Raw genomic sequence first — 24,004 nt, forward strand, 5'->3', positions numbered from 1 at the left:
ATTATACTGTAAATGAACCCAGTGTGGAGGTTCAGGTGATAGTAGTTCAGTAGTTTGTGTAGGTGAACGGTATCTTCAGGATTCTGTGGTACTTTCCTCCAAGCTACTCATACCTCAAACAGCCTCAAATGGAAAAGTGATGTAGTCAGAAGAAGTCAGAGCTCACATCATCTGAATGCACAGTTTCCCTCCCTTTAAACCAGCTCTGTATGATTCAGTAACTGGTCCCCTTATTTATGGGAACTGTAACCTTCCAGAACTACACGTTTCACAGAATTAAGGCTTCATTTCATCCATCAGTTAGTCAATGCCGCCGTCTTCCATCACTTCCTCCTGATTGTGAGTGATACTCAAATGTGTGGACGTCGATTTGTATCTCGTCTCACACGTCAAATCAGTGTGTTTTTTTTTTTTTAATCTTTCCCAGTACCAACCAAATGTTTTTAATTTGCCAGGACAGAAAACTTCCTTTTAACCTTCAGTAAGTTTAATCATAATGTTCTTTGATGTATCGTGGAACAAATAAATCACATATTAGACGTCTTTAGCGCCACAAAAGGTCAGAATATCTGGTTGTTTTCTGATTTTACATCAACTTTAAGCCACCGAGTGCCAATTTTTTTAGTTTTCTAGGCAGCCATAGTACAAAGAGTGCACCGTTATAGTGTATCATGGTGACAGCACAGACTATAACCTGTATATGTAAAGATATTTATGTCTTATTATGGACTGGCCTCTCAAATGTGAATATGTGATGCTTTTCTGTGAGATACATTCAAAGTTTTGGATTATTAGTTAACTAGAATTCATCAAATTTGTTCCTGGGTGGTTCAATTTAGAGATTAATTAGTAGTTGTTAGCAGAAGCAGGGGTTTCCTCAGGTGTTTTCTGGTTTTGTTTTCCCCAGCAAGACTCCTGAGTGTTTATCAAGTAAACTGACCACAGGGTCAAATGTGTCTGGAGATGAAAACAATCATTAACTTCACAGTTTAGTCTTTGAAAACAGATTCAGTGAAGATTGTTGTTCGTTAATCTTCCGTCTGTGTCTTTTTGGGTCGTTTTGTGTCATATGTTTGACATTTTGCATATCTGTTTGGTAGTTTTTGTCTTATATTTAACATTTTGCGTAACTTTTTGGTCATTTTTTGTCTTATATTTATCATTTTGTTTATCTTTTTGGGTGATTTTGGGTCATATGTTTGATATTTTGTGTGTCTTTTTGGTAGTTTTGTATTGTATATTTGACATTTTTGGTAGAAATATGTTTATATTAACAATTTTGCATGTCTTTTTGGTAGTTTTGTGTCATATATTTGACATTTTGCATATTTTTGGGGCATTTTGTGGCTAACTTTTGACATTTTCAGTGTAAAATGGTCATTGTAATATATATATATTTAAGTAAAACCACAGGAAAATAAAACTAAATATTGTCACACAATTTACGACTACTACTACTACTACTACTAATTTAAATCTCTTTTTTAAATTTTAAATATAACATTCTAATCATTTAGAAGCATGAACCTACATTTTAGATACGATTTATGGTGTTTAGTCTCACATACTCCCATATAATGTCCAGCAGGTCAAAAAGATCAGATCAGATTCTTAGTTCAATCAGTTTTGTAAACATAAAGTAGTGTAGTTAAGGAAGCAGAAATACATACAGAGGAAAAATAAAAATAAAAAACCCCACTGTGTACATATTCCTGAGAGAATCTGTGAAATACCATTTATTTGTGCAATAATATTATTTCAATCCAGAGGAATTTGAACAATCTGTAAAAAGTATCTGAGTATATTTTTGCTTTATTTTGATCCTTCTACTGATCTTTCTTAGGTGTTTGCACTATTTCTTTGCCTGTTGTAACAATCCCCACTGTGTAATTCATGAAAAACTGGGTGTATCATTGAGCTTAACTATAAAAAATGGCATAAAATATCAACTAGTGCAAGACTTTATAATGAGAAACACCCAAAACCTAATGTTTGGATTCCTTCCAGCTTTTATTCTAGTGCTAATGCTAGCATGCTAAGATGCTATTAACATGCTTTTAAAGGCTCAGGAGGGTATTTGGTGTTTATCTTTGGTATTGTGGGTTTGAAATCTGCAGATTTGACTGAAATATTTAATAACTGACACAATTGTTGCGCAATTTCTGTGCAGTAACGACTTCTTTTTGCGAAAACGTAACGTATCAGCAACTTTCAGTCACTCCGCAGTGCCTAACTTTGACTATTTCTAAAAATTTGGTTACAGTTGCTTCAGTTTTGGCTTTTTTTTTTAACCCATCTGTGGTTATTTTGCCAACTTTGGTGAATTCAGGCTTCTCAGAGTCGAGCTGAGTGGTAATCGATGCAAAGCATGTGAACTGCAGACTGAGCACAGTTCCTCTAAACAGGTCAGTTGAGGGACATTTGCATAGCTACCCTTCTTCCTTCACGTATGGACACACACACACACACACACACACACACACACACACACACACACACACACGCACACACACAGAATCAGTCAAGAACACGTGTTTGGCTGCGTGGTGTTAAAGTACAACAGTGTGCGAATACATGTACATTTAACATTTTGCATATCTTTTTACTAGTTTTGTGTCGTATAGTTAACATTATGCGTATTTTTTTGGGTCATTGTGTGTCATGTATTTGACATTTTGCATAACTTGGTCAAATATTTAACATTTTGTTCATCTTTTTGGTAGTTTTTGGTCGTATCTTTGACATTTTGCGTATCTTTCTGGTAGATTGATGTCTTATATTAAACATTTTGCATATCTTTTTGGTAATTTTGTGTCGTATATATTTAGCATTTTGCATATCTTTTTGGTAGTTTTGTGTCAAATATATAACATTTTGCGTATCTTTTTGGTAGTTTTTGGTCGTGTCTGACATTTTGCGTATCTTTTTGTGAGTTTTTGGTCAAATATTTAACATTTTGTGCATCTTTTTGATAGTTTGGTGTCTTGTCTTTGACATTTTGCGTAACTTTTTCATAGTTTTGTATCGTATATTTAACATTTTGCATATCTTTTTGGTAGTTTTTGGTCGTATCTTTGACTTATCTTTCTGGTAGTTGTGTGTCTTATATTTAACATTTTGCATATCTTGTTGGTAGTTTCTGGTTGTATATTTAACATTTTGCGTATCTTTTTGGTAGTTTTGTGTCGTCAATTGAGGGACATTTGCATAGCTACCCTTCCTTCATGTATGGACACACACACACAGAATCAATCAAGAACACGTGTTTGGCTGCGTGTTGTCAAAGTACAGCAGTGTGCAAATGCAACACGTTTGCACGATCAGCAGTAGTGAGAAAGTGAGTTTTTTATTTCTCAGTGTGTGTGTTTGTGTTACATTGCAGAAGCAAGGAAATTCAGAGGAATTAAACACAAACAGCAGCTTATCTGGATCAATGGGAGCATCGACTGACCTGGATGAGTCAGATTTATGTTTTTTTTCACGTGTGCAGTTCATATAAATGCGTTTTCCGTCTCTTTAGCCTTTGAGTTTCTTCATTTAACCGCAATTTTCACAAAAATACATGTAAATTACATTACACATCAACGTGCAAAAAGTTTTTTTTTCCAGGGATCGCATGACAGAACAACAACAAATGAACTTTAGGTGAGTTTTAACAACAGCACAAGATTGAAAAATTTACACTCAAGTCTGCTCAACAGTGTTAAACACAAGCGGTGGCATGTTCCCAGTCTACATTTCTGCCTCCCTTCCTTTTAGTTTCTTGTCTGGGATGGAAATAGCATCTCGTCAAACCTGTTGATCAGCATCACACAGTTAAAGTTAAGTAACCACACGTCATAGCATTCGTTTTGTCTTTTCATATCTGGTGAGTCCAGGTTATCAGAACAGGTTTTATCGCATCCATTTGAGCATTCAACCATTTTAGCACACTTACAAACACAAACGTTCCCTTTAGTTTTTACATATGGAAGCGTCTATGCCCCCATGGATATATAGTGTCCTTACAGATCACAGAAGAGGTGAGATACTATGATTAACATGATAAAAATGAAAGTACAACCTTTTAAATGGTGCAGAATCGGCGTCGATGTCTTTTAAAACAGAGCTGCAACGTGTAAAAATTCACTAGTTAAAGCTCAAAAAAGTGCTTAATGAATCATTTTTGCGAGCAGATAGAGTTTGAAGTATCTTCTCAACAAGCAACACGTGTGACTTTTTCTTCCATCCTGTTGACACTGCAGTTGCCCTTTCGTTATAAAAAGACTGAGAGTCTGCGTTTAAGTGAGCCAGTAGTTTGAGATTAATGCTGCTGCTGCTAGCGTGGCCACATGCTAACATGCTAATGCTAAGGTAGAGGAGTGATGGCGCCTGCTGGAGCCGATCTGATGCTCAGGACTGCAGCTTTTGATCCTATAAGGCTGGACAGTTTGGTAAAATATCTAACTGCGTTTTTTTGTGAATGATACTGTGAGCTGTGACTCATTATTTACTGCATTTTAAAACATGTGGTGGCAATTTACCACGAGTGTGGTACAAGAAGAGCAAGATGAATCTGTAAAACCACCGACAACACTTTGAACCTTGGCTCAGACATGCAGCAGAGTTTATAAACTGCAGCCTTTTGCTAATTGTACTCTTTCAAACTGCACTTTTGATTTGAAATCCTTTATTTTTCACTTCCAGTGCCTTGTTTTCTGTCTGGAGTTGGGGCTTGGTGTTAAAAAAGGGGGAAAACTCAGTACAGAAACGAAGAGAGCAAAGCAATTAACCAAATTGCTCTTTATATTAAACTGTTTATTATAAGAACATGTCTGCAAAACTGGTAAAAGGTGTCCCGGCCTTTCACACTCTGAAAACATGCCCAAAAAAATGTGCTAATGTAGCTACACTGCCCTAACAGAATGGGTGTTGGAATAAATGCACTTATAATTAACAAAATGCTGCAGGGCTAGTTAGTGTAACTCCGTAATGAAGAGAAAATCCACTATTATTGCAGGATATAAGAGAAATATGTGATTTAAAAAAATAAATATTGACCTGTATTGACTATCAAAGGCACCTACATTGTGGAACAGTCTACCTGCTGAAATTAGGCAGGCATCGTCCATTAATGTATTTAAAACTAAGCTGAAGACCCACCTCTTTTCTTTTATACATGAATCCTAAATTGTTTGTTTAACAGATGTCTTTTTTATTGTTCTGTTTTTATTGTTTTTATTTTTATCTGTTTCTATTTCTGTGTACAGCACTTTGACGGAAAGCACTTTATAAATAAAGTTATTATTATTATTATTATTATTATTATTATTAAAGACCCCAGACATTGAAGAACCTTTACAGTTTTTTTCAAAATGGCATTTTTTGGACTAATTGCACATGAATATCCACCCAGTGAAACAAAGAATTCATTTAGATTACACATTCTAAGCAATTAAAGTTGTAATTTCCTTAATTGTTGGTACCTTCTTGTTTTGATGTTTCTCCACGATAGCAAACTGACACCAGATTAGCTCAAGGTTATCTGCTGTGAATGCGTGACCCATCAGTCTTTTAGAATATGTTTATTCCATATGTACATATCCCATCTTAATTAGGATTAGTTTATTCTTCAAACAGGAGCTCCAACAGCCACACAGCAGACATTAAAGTCTTCATTAAGCCCTCAAAAACTTATTAGGTACCTGAAATCAGGTAGTTAGAATTACTACTTTGGTCTACATCCAAAAATATGTGTAATTTTCACAAAAAAAATGCAATAAAATTGGAAGATTTTTAGCTCTTTTGGTCACTTTTCTTGTGGTAGGATTGGCGATCCCTTGCAACTTAGGGTTAGAGTTAGGGTTAGGCTTCTTGGTTAGCATTTTAGCCCAAATCAAGTAGTTTTGTAGAACAAACCAAAGCAAACAGCACAGAAAACGGGTCCCACATTACACTTAAAGCTCGTGTCCGGAGTTTCCGTTTGTTTTCAATTTATGTATCATTGTTTAACAAAGCTTAAATGTGTTAGTCTAGTTCGATACTATAATATAAAGTTAGTATAACGCGATATGAAAATTTATTCCTGAGCTCCGCCTTCCTCTCATAGACCCCCATGTTATTCCAAAAAGCGCCGGTCGCTGCCGACCAATCAAGTTCGAGCTTCAGCTTTGTCATGCTGTCAATCAACGGTTACGTGCACAGCAAGCAAGCCCATGCAGAGGTGGGCGAGCTACGCACTACGCAACCGCGCGCACATTTGTTTTGCTTGTGGAGGAGAGAGCATCAGGGCTCAGCAACTTCCAGAAAAGTTACCAATCCCACGGCTTGTCAGGCCAAGAGACTGCAGGACGTTTTTTGGCTCGGGGTGCTCGCGTCGCTCCCCGACCACGGCCTCCATAGCCCGCCTGACGGCTTCGTTTAGATGCCCGACCTCTGGAGGAAGATGTTGGGGCGTCTGGGACATACTCTTCGTCAGAGGAGTCATGCAATTCTGAACTCTAGATAGAAATAAATAAACAATGTAACACATATACACGCGTAAATGCACTAAGTTTGATAAACAACGTCATCGAGAGGGATACACGAGTGTAATCACATATTGAAACTTTACTCGTTCGTCCTAGCAGATTCATGTTATTTTGGTATTAGGACAAGTTAGACTCAATACAGAATTCTAACGTAATTCCTTTATTATTTACTAAATGTACTAAATGTAGAAGAGTGGAAAACAGCAAAACAGGCAAGATGCTGCAGCACTCCGGGCACTCCTGTCAGATACTGCGCGCAACGCGCGTGCACAAATAAAGGGGCGAAATCAGAGGGAGGGTGGGACCAACAGTGTTTTGGGAGAAGCTGCGATTCAAACTCCGGACACGAGCTTTAAACTCTATCTCACCTTGTTATCTCAGCATATCATAGAAAAATAATGTAACATTAAGACAACAGTAGACAAGAATTGCACAAGAATAATCATAATCATGCTAATATAATACTCTCATATTAAACATTAAAATGTCAGGAAATATGAATACTTTTTTTACGCTAGATGCTGGTTTGTTCACATAAGTTCGTCATCCATTATGAGATCACCTCTTAATAACACTGTCATCCCTCCAACTTTTTGTTCAGACTTTGTTGCTGTTTTTATGTGAAAAGTGAAAGAAAGAGGCCAAAGAAGAGGCCAAAAATACGCAGTTCTCTCACAATTTTACAGCCTTTGTTGGTAAAATTATATATTTCTGCACTGTTGACCAGCATATGTAGGTTTTACCGAATCTACATCAAGTCAAAGTTCATCATCTTGGTGTTGCATGTTAGCTGACATTTACCACCCTACATTAAAGACTAGGGCCAAATTGATTGGTTTCATTATCTGTTAATGTGTCAAATGCTTACTTCAGCAATTGATTAGTTGTTTGGGCTTAAAAATAGCAGAAAATGGTGGAAAATGTCTAAAAGTGTCTTGTTTTGTTCACAACCCAGAAGATATTCAGTTTATTGTCATAGAAGAGCAAAGAAATGAGGAAATATTCACATTTAAGAAGCTGGAATCAGAGAATTCAGACAATTTTTCTTGAAAAATTACTCAAGGATTATCAAAATAGTTGGCATTTAATTGGATTAATCGTTGTAGTTCTACCAACAACATACATCTGGTGTTGGCTTTGCAAGGATTTAGCTTCAAATGGACAGAATTAAATGATGACAAAGGCAGAAGAAATCTCTGTTGAGACAAAAAACCCCGAAAAAGGTCAAGTCTCTGGTGGTGCAAGAGGCAAAATTGTCAGGATTTATCTTCCCAGTGATCCACTTGTTTCTAAAATATCTCAGTTTGTGTGAGTTCTATGTAACTTTCTGCCTAAAAACTTGTGTTTCCTGATAAACTCACCACCTTTTCCTCCAACTGTGACTCTGAGCTCATCACTGTGGTCAATGTGAGCTTGGTTTCCGTTCAATACCACTTTTAGTTTCACAAAAACACCACTGTCAATCACAAAAGAGCTTCCAGAATAACTTCTATCGTCCTCCACATCTTCTTCAGTCACTTTCCACCTGCAGCTTCATGTGTCTTCTTCTGCTTTTTTACATTTGCCATTTAAAAACACTACATTTTTCATTGATTTTACTGGTTATTGTACTAGTTATTATCTGAAATTTAACAAATGAGGGAAGATTTGGAGAAAAAAAACTGTAAATTGTTCAAAATAAGACTATTATGGAGATTTTGCAAGCAACAAGCACCATGACAGAGACTTCTGTAGCGGTTAATGCCTTCTGGGAAGTGAATTCAGCTTCATGTTTTTTCTGATTTTATAAGGCTCAGACAACCAACAGGGTAAGATTTGAATTAAAAAAAAAAAAAACTTTAAATTGTTCAAAATGTTTATGAGTGTTCGCAAGCAATGGGCACCATGACACAGACTTCTATAGCGGTTAATGCCTTCTGGGGAGTGAGTTCGGCTTCATGTTTTATCTGATTTTATAAGGTTCAGACAACCAATCGGAAGATTTGGAAAAACAAAAAACTATAAACTGTTCAAAATGTTTTTAGGAGTGTTTTGGGAGTTCAGCAAGCAGTGGACACCATGACAGAGACTTCTGTAGCAATTAATGCCTTCTGGGAAGTGAGTTCAGCTTCATGTTTTTATAAGGTTCAGACAACCAACCAGGGAAGATTTGTAGAAAAAAAAGTGAATTGTTCAAAATAAGAGTATTATGGAGATTTAGCAATCAACAGGCACCATGGCAGAGACTTCTGTAGCGGTTAATGCCTTCTGGCCAGTGAGTTCTGCTTCACCTGTAGCTGCACAACATTTCGGTTCTCACTTTTCCAGATGCGACCACATATGACTCACTTGGTGCAAAAGGTCATGACCATAGATGCCTCTGAACAAACAACCAACCACTTATCAGAGCATACGAACTTCCACTAAATGTCAGAAGGGCATGAGGTGAATGATGCTCTGTGGAGCCTTTAGGAGAAAAGCAAACCTCCTCAGGCTACACAAAGATGATCTGTTGTGCAGGTTTTCATGTTAGGAGGCCACTTCCTTTGTGTGTTTGTGTTTATTTGAGTCTTCGGTTAAATCTTCGTCAGTTTTTCATCACTTGTCTTGAGCTGTTTGTTCACTAGCTGCTGACTCAAGGATTCAACCTTCAAATGTTTGATATAAAAGCCTGTTTTTACTGATGCTTCAACTCTTTCTCGGCGAGTTTGATTCGCAGCATCTCGGGATCTGACTCAGACTTGACTTATCCGCCTGCAGATCTTGCATGTCAGGATCTTCCTCCCCTTACAGTAAAAGCCCGGCTTATCTGATGTGGTATGTTGTGTGCCACCAAGCTGCACTCTGCACTGCTGTTTGACGCCATGCACGTCGAGTTTCAGGCCTGTAGAAGCTGCACCTGCTGAGTGCAAACCTCAGGCGCAAAATGAAGAAGTGAGATGGACGATGAGCAGCAAACAGAATCCGCCTGCAGAGTTAACTGTGTCAGGTTTCTTCTGAAACAGTGTGGTTTTCTATCTGTGTGTGTGTGTGTGTGTGTGTGTGTGTGTGTGTGTGTGTGTGTGTGTGTGTGTGTGTGTGTGTGTGTGTGTGTGTGTGTGTGTGTGTGTGTGTGTGTGTGTGTGTGTGTTACAATGAAATGTACGTGAATGTTGGTCGAGGTGGATTTATCTTTAACCCAAAAAAGAGGAAGAGAGATCATTTGTGAAGCAGAGAGCATCAAACAAGCTGGCATTTGTGTGTTTGTGCTGCATTACTTGGTTGTCTAATACTTCACGCTTTGCTTATTTGATAATGAAGAGCAGCAAAATGAAAGCAGACAATAAAAAAACCCTTAAAGATTGGAAGAAAGAAATATGATTTAAAAGAAGAAACACGCAGTAATATACTGTGACACTCAACTGTGAAAATGGCAGAAAATATCTGTTGTTTTGCTGATTTTAATATAGTAAAAATAGTGTGAGTTACACACGTGGACAAAATTGTTGGTACCCCTCAGTTAAAGAAGGAAAAACCCACAATTCTCACTGAAATCACTTGAAACTCACAAAAGTAACAATAAATAAAAATTTATTGAAAATTAAATAATCAAAATCAGCCATCACTTTTGAATTGTTGATTAACATAATTATTTAAAAAAACAAACTAATGAAATAGGGCTGGACAAAAATGATGGTACCCATAACTTAATATTTTGTTGCACAACCTTTTGAGGCAATCACTGCAATTAAACGATTTCTGTATTTGTCAATGAGCGTTCTGCAGCTGTCAACAGGTATTTTGGCCCACTCCTCATGAGCAAACAGCTCCAGTTGTCTCAGGTTTGATGGGTGTCTTCTCCAAATGGCATGTTTCAGCTCCTTCCACATATGTTCAATGGGATTCAGATCTGGGCTCATAGAAGGCCACTTTAGAATAGTCCAACGCTTTTCTCTCAGCCATTCTTGGGTGTTTTTGGCTGTGTGTTTTGGATGGTTGTCCTGTTGGAAGACCCATGACCTGCGACTGAGACCAAGCTTTCTGACACTTGGCAGCACATTTCTCTCCAGAATGCCTTGATAGTCTTCAGATTTCATCGTACCTTGCACACTTTCAAGACACCCTGTGCCAGATGCAGCAAAGCAGCCCCAAAACATTACTGAGCCTCCTCCATGTTTCACCGTAGGGACAGTGTTCTTTTCTTCGTATGCTTGGTTTTTGAGTCTATGAACATAGAGTTGATGTGCCTTACCAAAAAGCTCCAGTTTGGTCTCATCTGTCCAAAGGACATTCTCCCAGAAGCTTTGTGGCTTGTCAACATGCATTTTTGCAAATTCCAGTCTCGCTTTTTTATGAGTTTTTTTCAGCAGTGGTGTCCTCCTTGGTCGTCTCCCATGAAGTCCACTTTGGCTCAAACAACGACGAATGGTGCGATCTGACACTGATGTACCTTGGCCTTGGAGTTCACCTTTAATTTCTTTGGAGGTTGCTCTGTGCTCTTTGGATACAATTCGAACGATCCGTCTCTTCAATTTGTCATCAATTTTCCTCTTGCGGCAACGTCCAGGGAGGTTGGCTACTGTCCCGTGGGTCTTGAACTTCTGAATAATATGAGCCACTGTTGTCACAGGAACTTCAAGCTGTTTAGAGATGGTCTTATAGCCTTTACCTTTAAGATGTTTGTCTATAATTTTTTTTCGGATGTCCTGGGACAATTCTCTCCTTCGCTTTCTGTTGTCCATGTTCAGTGTGGTACACACCTTTTCACCAAACAGCAGGGTGACTACTTGTCTCCCTTTAAATAGGCAGACTGACTGATTATGAGTTTGGAAACACCTGTGATGTCAATTAAATGACACACCTGAGTTAATCATGGCACTCTGGTCAAATAGTTTTCAATCTTTTATAGAGGTACCATCATTTTTGTCCAGGCCTGTTTCATTAGTTTGTTTTTTTAAATAATTATGTTAATCAACAATTCAAAAGTAATGGCTGTTTTTGATTATTTAATTTTCAATAAATTTTTATTTATTGTTACTTTTGTGAGTTTCAAGTGATTTCAGTGAGAATTGTGGGTTTTTCCTTCTTTAACTGAGGGGTACCAACAATTTTGTCCACGTGTGTACCTGTAAAATGTTGGGAAAGGACAAATTACTATTTTCACACAATTTACACCATGTTACCCTTGTAAAAACTACTTTTTAAATGGATTTTACTAGTTATTATACTACTTTTATCTGTAATTTAACCACTATGGGAAGATTTTTGGGGAAAAATGTAAATTGTTAAAAAAATTATAGTTAAAAATGTTTTTCAGAGTGTTACGGGGGGTTTAGTCAGGAATGGGCACCATGGCAGAGACTTCTGTAGACATTAATGCCCCTCAGTGAATTCAGCTTCATGTTTTATCTGATTTTATAAAGCTCAGACAACCGACCACAGAAGATTTGGAGAAATAAACTGTAAATTGTATGGGGGGTTTCGAAAGGAATGGACACCATGACAGAGACTTCTGTAGTGGTTAATGCCCTCTGGCCAGTGAGTTCAGCATCATGTTTTGTCTGATTTTGTAAGGTTACGACAACCAACCAGGAGAATGAAAATGCAAATTGTTCAAAAATTATGGACGTTTAGCAAGCAGTGGAAACCATGACAGAGACTTCTGTAGCCATTAATGCTCTCTGGGAAGTGAGGTCAGGTCCGTCTGAAATAAAAAAAAGCATTCTAATTAAACTAAGATAAATTACTCTAGAAAAAGGAACTTTTCTGCCACAAAATGGGAAGTTAAATCAATAAGATGCTTAGTTGAGCCAACTTTTACTATCACGTTTGCACAACTAAATACACACGTGGACAAAATTGTTGATACCCCTCAGTTAAAGAAGGAAAAACCCACAATTCTCACTGAAATCACTTGAAACTCACAAAAGTAACAATAAATAAAAATTTATTGAAAATTAAATAATCAAAAACAGCCATTACTTTTGAATTGTTGATTAACATAATTATTTAAAAAAACAAACTAATGAAACAGGCCTGGACAAAAATGATGGTACCTCTATAAAAGATTGAAAACTATTTGACCAGAGTGACATGATTAACTCAGGTGTGTCATTTAATTGACATCACAGGTGTTTCCAAACTCATAATCAGTCAGTCTGCCTATTTAAAGGGAGACAAGTAGTCACCCTGCTGTTTGGTGAAAAGGTGTGTACCACACTGAACATGGACAACAGAAAGCGAAGGAGAGAATTGTCCCAGGACATCCGAAAAAAAATTATAGACAAACATCTTGAAGGTAAAGGCTATAAGACCATCTCTAAACAGCTTGAAGGTCCTGTGACAACAGTGGCTCATATTATTCAGAAGTTCAAGACCCACGGGACAGTAGCCAACCTCCCTGGACGTGGCCGCAAGAGGAAAATTGATGACAAATTGAAGAGACGGATCGTTGGAATTGTATCCAAAGAGCCCAGAGCAACCTCCAAAGAAATTAAAGGTGAACTCCAAGGCCAAGGTACATCAGTGTCAGATCGCACCATTCGTCGTTGTTTGAGCCAAAGTGGACTTCATGGGAGACGACCAAGGAGGACACCACTGCTGAAAAAAACTCATAAAAAAGCGAGACTGGAATTTGCAAAAATGCATGTTGACAAGCCACAAAGCTTCTGGGAGAATGTCCTTTGGACAGATGAGACCAAACTGGAGCTTTTTGGTAAGGCACATCAACTCTATGTTCATAGACTCAAAAACCAAGCATACGAAGAAAAGAACACTGTCCCTACGGTGAAACATGGAGGAGGCTCAGTAATGTTTTGGGGCTGCTTTGCTGCATCTGGCACAGGGTGTCTTGAAAGTGTGCAAGGTACGATGAAATCTGAAGACTATCAAGGCATTCTGGAGAGAAATGTGCTGCCTAGTGTCAGAAAGCTTGGTCTCAGTCGCAGGTCATGGGTCTTCCAACAGGACAACGATCCAAAACACACAGCCAAAAACACCCAAGAATGGCTGAGAGAAAAGCGTTGGACTATTCTAAAGTGGCCTTCTATGAGCCCAGATCTGAATCCCATTGAACATATGTGGAAGGAGCTGAAACATGCCATTTGGAGAAGACACCCATCAAACCTGAGACAACTGGAGCTGTTTGCTCATGAGGAGTGGGCCAAAATACCTGTTGACAGCTGCAGAACGCTCATTGACAAATACAGAAATCGTTTAATTGCAGTGATTGCCTCAAAAGGTTGTGCAACAAAATATTAAGTTATGGGTACCATCATTTTTGTCCAGGCCTGTTTCATTAGTTTGTTTTTTTAAATAATTATGTTAATCAACAATTCAAAAGTGATGGCTGATTTTGATTATTTAATTTTCAATAAATTTTTATTTATTGTTACTTTTGTGAGTTTCAAGTGATTTCAGTGAGAATTGTGGGTTTTTCCTTCTTTAACTGAGGGGTACCAACAATTTTGTCCACGTGTGTATTCCAAATTAAGTAAGCGAGATATCAGTAGAAGTTTGTTGGTTTTAAAGGTGATTTTATGTTGTTTCAGATAAGTTTATACGACTTGAAATGTGTTGTTAGCTAGTCTAACTCAAGCGTTTAAGGTAGTCAGGTTAGAATTTCTTCTAAGTTGAACACACATGTTAATTTTTACTCTGCTGCTGTGTTTAGCGTGATTAATTTGATAACAGAGCTTCCTTTACTTGACTCAAAACAGAAATGTCCTTTGTGCAAAACAGTGAACTAAAACCCAGAAATCTTTGTAATCAAAGACCATCTTGTTGGTAGCAGAGTTTGCATGTTATCGTAAACACTGCAAGAAAAAGAGGACATAAAAAGGGGAATTATTTGAATTTCCAGCAGGCTCAACCACTACAGTGTTCTTTTTAGTCAGAAAGCAGCAGCTCATTGAGAATGAAGCTATCAGAGGGACGTGAAGCGTTGCACTGATTCACAGCTCTAACTTCCAGTGTTACAGGATACAGCTTGTTTACGAGCCTCAGTGGTTTGAATGCATCATCCACCTGCAAACTGCAGAAGCACAATTCAGTCATTATGCAACACGATGCTGGGGCACACCCCCAGAACACGTTTGACCTATTTATTCTCATATGTCAAAATGGTGTCCATCTTTCCATTGTGTTTATTGTTTGTTTGTTTAATGCGGTGAATTTCCTCCGTCAGTGTTTGGTCCTTTAAAACCAGATGTGACAAGTGAACAAGCAGTGTTGTGTTTTCTGTAGGTATGCAAAGGTTCACGAACAATGTGTGATCCGTCTTCAATACCTCTTTGCAGACTTGCAGTTCAGAATTTTTGTCTATGCAAGCACAAGGGAGGTAACACAGGTGCTCAGCAGTAGTGTTCATGCATAGAATATGCAGATGCGTGTATGAAATTAAGTCCTCCAATCAGACTAGAAAACTGTAAAATTTAAAACAACTTGCAACAATGGTGTCCACAACTGTCTATGTATGCATCCCTAAGAGAGTAGATGACTTAAGACTTAAAATGACTCTACATTGTCATCTATTTTATTCTAAACAACATAATTTTAAAAATAAACACTATGTTGTATTGAAGGAGACTTAAAACGAGAAATTGAGACCAGAAACTCATTAGGAAAATGTTTACTGAGGTTGTAAATCAAGTAAGAAGTAGAGTAAATTTCTCATCGACTTCTATATAATCTGAACCAGAGGAGTCACCCCCTGCTGGCTGTTAGAAATAATGCAGGTTTCAGTCACTTCGACATTATTGTCTTTTTTTTCTGCTGAATAGGAACATAATCTACATATTAAACACCATGTTGTGTTGAAGGAGGCTTAGCAACTGAGACCATAAACTTGTTAGGAATATGTTTACTGAGGTAAATCAAGTGAGAAATGGGGTCATTTTCTCATCGACTTCTATCTGACCCAAAGGAGTCGCCTCCTACTGGCTGTTAGAAAGAATGTAGGTTTTTAAGACATTTCTGCATTGGTTTCCCTGTACAATCACGCAGGCTGCATTCACTTTTCTTATGCAGTCTATATTTAGTAGTCAAAACACCTGCAAAACAAATCTTTTATATTGTATTATCTGGGCAATGATGAGGTAGCCCTAAAAAATACTCATCTTTATCCTCTATTTTCTTGTAAATAGGAAACATGATTTGCTAAATAAATGCCATGTTGTATTAAAGAAGACTTAAAACTCGGGATTGAGACCATAAATGTATTATATACATGTTTACTGAGGTAGTAAATCAGGAGAGAAGTAGGCTCATTTTCTCACAGACGTCTACACAATCAGACTTTGTTTTGCAACTAGAGGAGTCGTCCCCTGGTGACTATCTAAAAAATTGCAGGTTAAGTCGATGTTAGCATAACATTTCAGATCTGGAAGCTGCATCTATCTTTTATATAAAGTCAGTCGTTAGTTGTCCTCTAAAGCTGCCTATTTGTATATTTTTAATTTTAGTGTTGTCAACAAGTAAGTCATTAATAAATAGCCCTAAATCTTTAGATGCAATTAACTCTTTAAATCAAAGACTTGGCTCTTTTTTAAAGTAGATTTTGTCAGCTTGTTTTTGTTCACCAATGCAAAATTTTGCATCTTCTGTTACTCAAACTACAATGTGTTATTTTTATTTGTTCCCATGCTAAATAGCCACATTCTTCATGCTAAGCTATGCTAAACATGTCTTGGAGGTAACAAACGGAGGTGAAATTGATGTATTTTCTCTTCTCTTGTAAATTTCTCCACTGTGGGATTAATAAAGGCTTAATCTATCTATCTATCTATCTATCTATCTATCTATCTATCTATCTATCTATCTATCTATCTATCTATCTATCTATCTATCTATCTATCTATCACTCCCTCCCTCCCTCCAACTGGGAGGTCCTGCTATTTTTGCAAAAATGTAGACTTTAGGCAGTGAGATGTAGAAAAACCTGAAGGCCTGTCCTCATTTCCATGCTGGAGGTGTTTCCAGTGGGTTCAGGCTGCTGCTGAGGTTCAGTTTTAGTTTCAGTTGATTTGAGGAAGTGGTTTGAATTAGGGTTGGTTTAGGAGATTATACATTAACGATGGGGTAATTAGGAGCTGGGTGTGTGGTTTCGTTGGGGTGTTCAATCTGTGTCATGTGGTAGGAGAAAGCACTCTGCACTGTGTTTAATAAGATTTACAGTGTGGAAGCGCCTCAATCACCAGTAAACCCTTTAACTTCACACCCTTTCTTCTTTATAACCTTTGATATCAACTCATCAGATGATTCACGATTGAAGCGCTTCTTCGTTTTTGATTGTTTCAAACCATCGACTCTAGTCTGAGATGTGTTTTTGTGTCATCAGAGGTCAGCGAGAGGAAACATCTGAGCAGAACAAACTAGTAAACAAGGTGGGAACGCGTTGCCTCGTGTTTCAGCGCATCTTCTTGTTTACTGGGCGTCTTTCCCCTCGTTGACCTCTCTGATGTCAAACCTCTTCGCGAACGGAGTTTCCAGCTGCTTTTGTTCTTACCTTAAGACTCTTTTGTTTGTCTGTGCTGGACTCCAGTGTGACTCTACAGCTTACCAGAAGGTGTTTAGCTGCTTTGAGAGTCAGTTTTAACCAGAAATGTTGTGTAAGAATGTTCGTAGAAGGTGCTGTGAAGGTAATCTGCTCTGTAACGTGACTAAACCTTTCTCAGAAACACAGAAGATGAAGTTCTGTGCATCTTCCATCTTCCTTGTGCCCACACAAGAATGATTTCATGTTTAAAATATATACATTTCTCACTTTATAACAGATTTCTGAACATTTTGATGATTGACAAAGAAGAATATTACACAGAACAGCAATAGAAGAATGTCAACATCCAGTTTGTTTAATTATTTTTTAAACTCTTTTCCTCCATCTCAGAGGTGTCTGAAACTGAACGATAAAGTATTTTACGTTTTCATTAAAACGACAAAAGCTAGACAAAAAAGAAAAAAACAACAAAAACAAGACAAAATCTTACAAAAATGAGACACAAAACGACAAAAATGACATGAAACAAAACAAAAAGAGACAAAAAAGTTACAAAGTGACAAAAAATGGACAAACGATAAAAACGAGACAAAAAAATGACAAAAGTGAGAAACAAAATGACAAAAATATAGACGATACACAAAATAATGAATAAAGCAAAACAAAATGACAAAAATAAGACAGAAAACACAAGCGAGACAAAAAGGAAACAACAAAAACAAGACAAAACATTACAAAAATGAGACACAAAACGACAAAAGCAAGAAACTAAATAACAAGAAATGAGACAAATGACACGAAAGAAAACAAAAAACAAGACAAAAATTACACAAATGACGGAAACAAGATAACATGACAAAAATGGAAACAAAACAACAAAAAATGGACAAAAACACAAGTGAGACATAAAGGAACCATAAAACAACAAAGACGAGACAAACGACAAGAGTCAGACGAAAAGCAACAAAAACAAGACAAAATATTGCAAAAATGAGACACCAAAGTGACAAAAGAACAATGAGCAATGTAGTATTTTACTATATGATCAAAACAACTTCTCCTGGTCTAGAAATTATTTTAAATTTATAGTTTTACTAATTTACAATCTGCACTTAATGTCTTCTCTGTAATTTTTACTCTTTACAAAGTCAGCCTAGATTGAAGCCTCTGGAGGGCTGGTTTTGGCCCACGGGCCTCATGTTTGACACCCCTGCTCCAGCTGTTGCTGCTCTCCATCCCTCCAAGTTTGTGCTTCACCTCTTGCATGGTATTGTCAGTGATAAAGAAATGTAAGAAAACGACCTCACATTTTTGAGACACTTTTGCATCTAAGGGTTAAGAGGTCAGTTTGCTTTTTGCAATGTTTACACTCGACTTTTTGGCTAAAATGCAGCCACACGGAGGATTACTTTCATTTAGTGTCAGTTATTTTGGAGCTGACTCCGAGTAAATGTTAAATAAAGTAAACCTGGCAGTCTAAAGTTGGTGAAACGTGGGTTTTCACAGGTTTGTTTATCCTGCGACTAAAATAAGCGGATTTATTCTTGAAGGCTGTTGACGTTTTTATGAAAGTAACACAGAAAACTGTCTGACCAACGAGGATTTAGATAAATTCGACAAACAAATTTAACCTCAGTGGAGGTTGCACAGTGGAGGGATTACAGTTAAAAGCCGCAAAATGAAGCAATACTTTGAATATTTACACCAAAATAAATAGTTCTTTAGTGTCAAATGGTCAATTCTACTGTGGTATCTGATCTGTTACATGTATTACTTAATAAGTTAGTAGAATGGAATCTGTTTTGTTTGTTCTAGTATCTGATATGAGTTGCTTGTTATATGTAGTGTCTGCTCTGGTGTCTCTGACCACAGATGGAACCTGCATTATATGTGTGACTAATTCTACCCATGCCATTGGCATGTGTCCAAAACGTTGTTTAGGGATTCTTCAGCTGCTGTAGAGAAGCGGGGTTTGTTTGGGGATGCTCCCTGCTTTCCCATGTGGTAGGCAATAAAGAACCATATGTTGTAACCCCTTTACATGTCGAAAACCTATAAAACCTGATTGCTGGTCATTGTTGGCAGGGATTCAATTGGCCGACTCCTTCCAGACTACTTCTGTCTGTACTGATGCTGTTCTTTCTTTTAATGAAATACTTTTAAAGAAAGTTAGTGTCACGGACATTTCTCCTTCACCTGCACATCACGGACATCAGAGGGAGAGAAACCACGACACTACCTCCAAACTTGCAGACTTTTAGCAAATTTTATTTGCTTTTAACTCGTTTGTTGACTTTTTGCTGCAGCATACACACTGAAAAATGAAAAATTATTGGACCAAGTTAAATGAATTAGATTTGTGCTTTAATTTCCAACTGAATTAAATTTATCCAAGTAAACCAGTAAAATTAAAGCCAGTAGTTTGAGTTAAATCATTTTAATTCTCTCAGATGAACAGCTTGCAGAGATGTAACGCTAAATTTAAGAAAAACCACTTGAATTTTCCAGTATTTCCGCCTTACTTGCTGGCTTTACTCAACCATAAAACATGATTTTGTTATTATATTTAGTGTTCTTTTCTGTTGTGGATGTTATGAAGTGAGATGGACGATGCTAAAGGACTAATAAACCTAATTTTCACATTTTCACTGAAACTAAAATGCTGGTTTAAAGGGACAAAGTGTCATTTTAAGTTGGTTTAAGTTGGTGGGGAAAAAAACAAGAAAACTTCAAATCACACCATTTAATCAGGAATATAAATGAAATTCATTCGAAACAGAACTTTATTTCTACTAAGACAAGCAGAATATGAGCCAAATATACGAATGATTGGTTAAGAAAATGAAACACTGAGCTGCTAAAAGCCAGAAAAATGAAACTTTTGTTGTGGAGTCTTTCTGGTCATAAAAGGCTCAGAGTAGCTTTAAATTTGAGCCGGTAAAGCAACGTGGTTTAGGTTAGATGTTGAATTTTCATTCAGAACTGAAAGGATTCCTCATAGTTTCTATATTAAAACAAGACTTGATGTATTTATGTCGACATTAACACAACGTTTAGTCTGTGTTTGTACCGCAGAAGGCCGAGCAGGAATGGAAAAGATGGATCCAAGATGAAGGTCTTTAAAAGGAGAAAAACCATGGAGCAATTATAGATTTTCTGGTGTTTAAAGATCTAAAATAGCGCTAACAGCTGCTGATGTTCTATAGAAGCAGGAACCAGTAGGAATATAGGTAACTCTTTCTCGTTGACCTGCAAACAATTTGATCTAAAAATGAAAAGGTTGTGAATACCGAAAGACTACACAAGAAAATCTCACTTCTGCAAGATTTTTACGAAGTCCCATGGATTGCCCCCTACTTACTGTTCTGTGTAAAATATCTTTTAATGTATTTTTTGTTAGATATGGCTTGGGTTAAAGCCATACCTAAAATGATTGGCAATAAGATGGCTGCCATTTGCCAAACCATGAAGACCTCTGAGACGCAGAGGACCAGACAATCCATAAAACTTCTTCCTGTTCCTCAGTAATATTACTAAGTAGACCAATGAGATGATGCTGTCCATGCTAGTTAGCCAGTTTCCCGGGTTTATAGAAGTCTTCATTTATTCATTTGAAATAAACAAAAAAAATGTTGTTAGTTATGATGAAAGCTTTTGTGAACCCTGTCTTAAATGTCCGGTACGCTCGCTGTAATGGCAGATGTTGTCGTATCAACATAACCTCATAAAAACATGGTCAGGGAGCCTTAAAAGGCAAGTCAGGTCTTACAAATTGAGTTAAACTCTTTCACATAATCTTGCTACACACAGATTGACTACAAAGTGAACCATCATGTGGCAACTTGTGTGTCGATGTGAAGGTGAAAATAAAGAGCTGTTTGTCCTTTTTAAACTTAATCTATCAGACAAACTTTGATCACTTCCATTCTACCAAACCTCCGCAGATAAAATCTAAAAATCTCAGACTTTGTTATACAATTTGTGGAGGAGCAATGGGAACTTTTGTTTGTATAAAAACATCTGAAGTTGTTAGCATCCTCAACAACCGCCTCACTTTCCACTGTGCCATTTCAACGTCCAACAGTCGACCGCAGACGTTTAAAACTTCTCCGACCTCTGCTTCCGTCTCCGTTTTAATTTTCCGACTAGAGTTTTGACGTTGGAGGTCACTTAATTACCGACGTCCTGCTGGTTTCAAGACTTCTGCTGATGACAAACTGTTTTTTGTTTGGTTGCACGATGAGTATAAAGGACGTAAATGAGACTTTCCACCATGCCATTTTGATGTCTAACAGTCGACCGCCGACGTCTAAAACCTCTCCGACTGCAGCATGTTTTAACTTTCCGACTAGAGGTTTGACGTTAGAGGTAAAACTCTCTCATTTAATTAGAGATGTCATGCTTGTTTCAAGACGTTTGCCAATGACAAACCACTTTTTGTTTGGTTGCAAAATGAGCATAAAGGACATAAATGAGACTTCCCACTGTGCCATTTTGACGTCTAACAGTTGACCGCCAACGTCTAAAACTTCTCCAACTGCAGCTTCCGTCGCCGTTTTAACTTTCCAACTACAGTTTTGACGTTGGAGGTCAATCTCTCTCATTTAATTGGCAACGTCCTTCTCATTTCATGACATTTGCCGATGACAAACCTCTTTTTGTTTGGTTGCAATATGAGCATAAAGGACATAAATGAGATTATTTGTTGTTTTTTTTAAACAGCAACCTTGAATCTTTGCCCATGAGTCGACTACGATAGCATTCCAATGTGATGATGCTTTTAAATCTGCCTCTGTGAGTTTCCGTTTCACTACCTGTGCTGCTCGTATGACTGTTTTCTATTTTAGGGTGTGAATGGGTATTTCCTCTGAGAACTGTGGGAGGGTCGTCTGCAAACTTTGACTGTGTGAGTGAAGTCATCACCACTGAAACAGCAGCTTCTTCCTAATCTATCTGTGTGGTTAGAGGCTTTTTCTGGCTCAACGGTGGACATTTGTTTGTCCTTTGACTTCCTTTTTGTCCATTCGATGTCGTTTCTTAAGCTGCTGGAGCGAAAAAATACTAGAACTTCTTACAATTCTTATATTAAATCATAGTTATGTGCAGTTAAAATCATAAAATGTTTCTTAAATCTTACATTTTTGAGTTATATCAACACTTCAATCCTTACTAAAGTAGAAACAGGACAAGACAGTGAATAACAAATGACGGAAATCAAGACGCCTGACCCATGGTTACCGTGGAAACGACCACAATGGACTCTCTCGGTTTCCGTTGGTTACCAGAACTCTCTGAAGGCAACTTTAAACTTGCTAGGTAGACACGAATAGTTTTAAAAAAATGGGATGATTTGGAGATTTTTACTGCTTCCCTATCTTATTGTATTTAGATAAAAACATTTTTGTCGCTGTGGGATTTGTTTCTTTTCATTTTTTATGGCTGTATGTGACTGTAATTTAGCTAAATTCTTCTCTGGTTGTAAACCCCTAAAAACTCATTTTGGTCCAAGCTAAGCATTTAGGTGTTTTTTTCCATGCAAATAACACATTTCTGCTCTAAAATAGCTTATAAATAACTCTATAATGTCCCTACTTCTTTCTCCACCCACATCTCTGTTTCTACGATACAAAAACCCAATTTGTAATATTGGAGTGATATAGGCGAATATGTTGGAGCTGGAAACTGATTCTGAAGTAGAACAGTGATGCAAAAAGTCCTTGTGTTTGTTACGTACGAAAACCTGGAGATCTAAATGATTATTTTACCCTTAATATGGCTTCTAGTGGATAAAAGCCATCATATAATAGGTTAATTTTCATTGTTTAGGGAATCTTTAAGCATCTGTGCACCACCTTGTCTCAGTTATATTCTTTTATTTCTTAATTTTTTTGTCCTTTTTAGATCTTTTAAATCCTAATATACGAACTCTAATGAACTCACTTGCAGTATTATGGTTGAATAATTGTAACAGCAGCACTTTTTGTGTTTTTTTGACATATATCCGGCACAAAAGTGGATTTTTCTTGCTTTATTTTGCACTGTCTCTGCATCAGGCTTTTATTTTTGATGCTTGGACGTACAATGTGCGTGTTTGGACATGTTTTTTGTACAACTTTGTAGGAAAAATGCAGAAAATATGTCTGTGTAATGGGAGACGGAAGATGTCTTTACGGTTTCTGTTCTTAAATATAACTTTCTGTATGAATGCTGTTAATAAGAGAAGTGACACCACCAACTCGTTGAAATCACACTGTTAAAGGTCATCATGTGCGTGTAGGTGTGTGTGTGTGTGTGTGTGTGCGTGTAGGTGTGTGTGTGTGTGTGTGTTTTCTTACACTCCACTGGCTTGTACAGCAAATATGCAAATGCATCTCTGCTAGTGTGCAAGAAAACAGCTTTTCTCCGCTCCGGTGTCTTAAAATAATAACCAATGTGTTTGTGTTTTTTTGTGTTTTCAGGCACGAAACAAGCAGAATGGAGAGCTGGCGGCTCTTAAAGTCATCAAGATGGAGCCAGGTGAGAGTTTTACCAAAATATTTCTGCTTTTTTTGGGCATATTTTGACGTTTGCGTTCACTTTTCACCACATTTTCGTGTCAAAACTCAAAACTTCAACATTTCTCCAATGTAAGATACTAAAATCTTAAGAAGAACCGCTATTACTTCTTTGGCCTGTTTTTAGAGAATAAACTGCCTCTATTGGCTAAAATAATAAGCATTTTTAGTGTTTTCAAACCTCAAACCTGTTTTAGAGTGATGTAATTACCAACACCCACACTCATTATGGTTCCATTATGAGCTTATTATGAACAAACATTCAAGTGCAGTAAAAGCAGAGCGGCGCATTGAAAATGAGTAGAGGAGTCATTATTTCCCACAGTTGGACAGAAACATAAATCATACATCTGTCAGCTCCACCAATGACCCAAGAAAACCGCGTTTAATAACAAATCCACTCATTGTTTTACACTCACAGTCATCCAGAAACCTGTGTAAGCAGAATGAACTGCAAAAAGGAGAAGCCCCACTGACTCATTCATTTT

At 37.4% G+C, this 24,004-nt stretch overlaps 1 protein-coding gene across 1 annotated transcript in view; it reads left to right on the forward strand.

The window, feature by feature from the left end:
- The window catches only part of LOC110970744 (mitogen-activated protein kinase kinase kinase kinase 5-like), a 57,874-nt gene that overhangs the window by 7,377 nt on the left and 26,493 nt on the right, over positions 1 to 24,004 (forward strand). The window contains exon 5 of the mRNA XM_051958132.1: positions 23,421 to 23,478. Coding sequence (XP_051814092.1) covers positions 23,421 to 23,478 — 58 coding nt within the window. The remainder of the gene's footprint in view (positions 1 to 23,420; positions 23,479 to 24,004) is intronic.

Source organism: Acanthochromis polyacanthus, chromosome 13 (assembly GCF_021347895.1).
Source record: "Acanthochromis polyacanthus isolate Apoly-LR-REF ecotype Palm Island chromosome 13, KAUST_Apoly_ChrSc, whole genome shotgun sequence".
Taxonomy (NCBI): Eukaryota; Metazoa; Chordata; class Actinopteri; family Pomacentridae; genus Acanthochromis; species Acanthochromis polyacanthus.